The sequence below is a fragment of the Chinchilla lanigera genome, unplaced genomic scaffold (assembly GCF_000276665.1).
Source record: "Chinchilla lanigera isolate Chin_1 unplaced genomic scaffold, ChiLan1.0 scaffold00012, whole genome shotgun sequence".
Lineage (NCBI taxonomy): Eukaryota > Metazoa > Chordata > Mammalia > Rodentia > Chinchillidae > Chinchilla > Chinchilla lanigera.
Genome location: NW_004955413.1, coordinates 24,820,175 through 24,823,750, shown reverse-complemented (window position 1 = coordinate 24,823,750; position 3,576 = coordinate 24,820,175). Strand labels below are relative to the sequence as shown.

Sequence of the window (3,576 nt, the reverse complement as noted above, 5' to 3'; positions counted from 1 at the left end):
CCCCGTACCCCGCCCTCCCCGCGCCCCGACGGTCAGCGGCCCCAGCCGTCGCCCCGGAGACCGCTCGGCCCGCCCGGGTCCCCTCAGAGCCCGCCACCGCCGCCCGGGCCTACCTTGCTGGTGAGGTCCAGCTCCGGCTCGCCGTTGAGCGCCTCGCCGTCCTCGCTGCAGTCCGAGTCGAAGCCATCGTGGAGTCGGGCGGCGGCCGCCGCGGCCCTGGCCGCCCCGGGGGAGCTGGGCTCGGGGGCGAACATAGAGGCCGGCACCGGGGAGTCCATCGGGGAGCGACTCCGCTCCGCCGCCATCTTTAATAACTTAGGCTAATTCGCAGCCGGCTGCCCTCCCTCTTGGCTTATTTGACTAATCTATGCATGACCACGCCCCGTCCTTATTGGAATAATTTATGCGGAGCCGCCCGTCGAGCGGACAGTGACACATATCTCTAGCTAAGACACAATCGACCAGGCCTCTCAGCCCCGAATCGCCGCAGCCTTTTCAAGCACCTAATGAATAATTAATAAATCCCCAAACCCATCAACAAATATTTGAGACGTCACACGTCCTGGTCGCAGCTCTGGAGTTGGCAGCAGGGTGTCCACGCTACCTACCTGGGATCTTCCCGCCAACCGGAGCAGAGTACAGTATGACTGACACGGCAATCACCCAATGAGAAGAGAAATTCATACAACGTTTCCCCTCACCTCGCCTTCACGCTCCCGCCTTCCAGGGGCGGAGCGCGGCTCCCAACTCTTACGGCAAAACAGTAGGCGCCGGGAGCCTCCGGTTGATGGACAGCGGCGCGATCCAATCTAGTTATCCATAGGTCCCGCGCCTGGGGCCGCTGCTCAAGAAGATAGTAAACTGCAAAATGAACCGCCCACTCAATCCAATGACTGATGCAGTCGCTGGAACACGATGTCCGCTGTGCTGGCATACTCCAAGCAAATTTGATAGTAGAATCGATGCTGTATATTGTAATACTACAGCAGCCAGAGCGAAGTAATTCATTAAAACGCTGACCTTAGGGAGATTTCTGCATTCATTGCCTCTGCAGAGACAGCAATTGCATGAACAAAAAACAGGCAAGCAATGAAAATGCAAGCCAAAGGCACCTCACCACATTTCTGGTGAAACAGCTGAGCCAAACTCTAGGGTCTGTTAAGGTAGTTTCCTTTGGATTATTCTTCCACGATATCATCAGTTGTGGAAAGCCCAATCCAAAATGCCCATTTGCACAGACTTACATCCCTGTTTCAAACATCAGACGGCCTAGACCTTCAATGAATTTAGCTACTTGCCAAGGTCTAATAATGCTAACCCTTGCCAGTTCTAGGCAATAAAACAAAGAAGAGCAGCCTTTTGAGAAGGTAACCAACACTTGGAAGGCTGAGGCAGGAGGATCGTTGCAAGTTCGAGGCCAGCCTGGGCTACAAAGTGAACTCAAAGACAGCCTGAACTGCATAGTGAGACCCTGTCTCAAAAAGACCAAAAAGAAAAAAAAAAAAAAGAGAAGGTAACCAAGATTTAGGGTTCTGACAGCAAAACTTAGTGCACAAGAGATAGGGCTCAAAGTGGCCTTCTGTGAGCTTAGGGATCTGAGAGGAAAGAGGTAGTCTCTTTCCTGTTTTCAACTAGGTACCATCAAGTCTTCGATATACATTAAAATATCAAATAAAACACCTCTTTATTAATTTCATGAAGGACTAAGTGTGGCACTGATATCTACTACTGATGACCCGGTGATGGTGACGGACAACCCATCCAACAACTGATTGATTTTTATTGTTTTCTGACACTAAGATATCATTAATGGTAAAGCCTGTATGACACTGTACACAAAAACAAATGGTCACAGGGGGCTGGGGATTTAGCTCAGCAGCACAGCGCCTGCCTGGCAAGCGCAAGGTTGTGAGTTCGAGTCCCAGTACCAGGAAAAAAAAAATGGTCACAAGGGCCACACTACCAATAAAATGGTAAGTAAACAAATCTTTTTCAGGGAGGGAGGAAAAAAATCACCACTCTGTGTGCTTCACCCTACAAGATGAAATTTTCTAGAAAGAATCTGATGAAAATATCTGCGGTCACAGGAGTAAGGGAAGAGGGCTGGTGGCATTTCTGAAGGACCCACCTGAGGTTTATCTGGGTTTATCTGAATGTGCTCCCTTTCTGAGCCTTAAGCCACCCCTTTCAGAAGTTGGTTTTCTTCTGTTTTGTTTTGTTTTTTCTCTTTTTGAGGCAGGGTCTTGCTATGTAGTTCAGGCTGGCCTTGAGCTCACTTTGTAGCCCAGGCTGGCCTCAAACTCACAAGCATCCTCCTGCCTCAGCCTCCCAAGTGCTGGGATTACACACAGGCGCCACCATGCTTAGCCAGGTGTTGGTTTTCTTCTGACAGTGTATCATTTCTCTCTGAAGTCTTTTCCACTCTCTACTAGCTTCCTTCCTTCAGTACCATTGAGAAAAACACTGCAGTTCAGGCTTGAGGCCATCTTGTTTAGTACATGTGCTGCTAAAGCGAGCACACCATCTTGTTTAGATACATTCAGTGGAATAGCTTTCCCTGGTTTCCTATCATTTAATTTATACTTTTCATTTGGGATTTCACATACACATCTCAACTGAAAATCCATTATTTCATTGGGGGCTCTCTCTTTTGACCCAGCTTCCTTATCTGAAGTGTTTGGTGGAGTGAAAATTGTACCATGACCTTGTGTTTACTCTTTTTTTTTTTTTTTTTGGCTTTCTTCCAGTACAGAGAATCGAACTCATGACCTTGCGCTTGCTAGGCAGGCGCTGTGCCACTGAGCTAAATCCCCAGCCCCTGAACTTGTGTTTACTCTTCTCAGTTGGCTTATAGTCGGAGAGCTATTCCATTACTGTCACGGCCAACCCCGAGTCAGTAATTTCATGGTTGGGCCTTACCCAGTACTGGTGAGATGTTATAATCTTCACTTTGAAACACACTTTGTTAGCTGACAGATTTCACAATTTAAGATTTAAGAATTTAAGATTTTTAGTGACTACAACTGTGAAGGGGGCCAGGAGTGGTGGCGTACACTTGTAATCCCAGCACTCGGGAGGTTGAGGCAGGAGGATCGTTGTGAATTCGAGGCCAGCCTGTGCTACAAAGTGAGCTCAAGGTCAGCCTGAACTGCATAGTGAGACCCTGTCTCAAAAAGACAAAAAAAAAAAAAATTAAAAAAAAAAAACTGTGAAGGGGCCTTGAACTTGAGGTCTATGGGTGGGTCAAGGTTCTGCTAGTGCTTCACCAAGCTCTGGAGATAGACAGCATTAGACATAGCTTAGAGTGGTGGCGTAACCCAGGGCCTTGATGCCTGCTGCTTTGTCCAGGTTCACAAAGTTCATGGGCCACTGCAGGGTCACAACTGACTCAACCCCACAGAGCCGCCACAGCCACCCACACCGCCATGTTAATCCTATTTGTAGAAACACAGCTGGAAACTTGAGACAAGAATCACGCAGTTTAGGGGGCTGGGATTTAGCTCAGCGGCAAAAGCGCCTGCCTGGCAAGTGCAAGGTCGTGAGTTCGGTTCCCGGTACCGGAGAAAAACCAAAAAA

General features: G+C 48.8%; 1 protein-coding gene across 1 annotated transcript in view; it reads right to left on the bottom strand.

The window, feature by feature from the left end:
• Nucleotides 1-638, bottom strand: part of Gtpbp1 (GTP binding protein 1) — a 26,410-nt gene extending 25,772 nt beyond the window's left edge. The window contains exon 1 of the mRNA XM_005379270.2: nucleotides 114-638. Coding sequence (XP_005379327.1) covers nucleotides 114-305 — 192 coding nt within the window. The 5' untranslated portion in view covers nucleotides 306-638. The remainder of the gene's footprint in view (nucleotides 1-113) is intronic.
• Nucleotides 639-3,576: the final 2,938 nt, after the last annotated feature.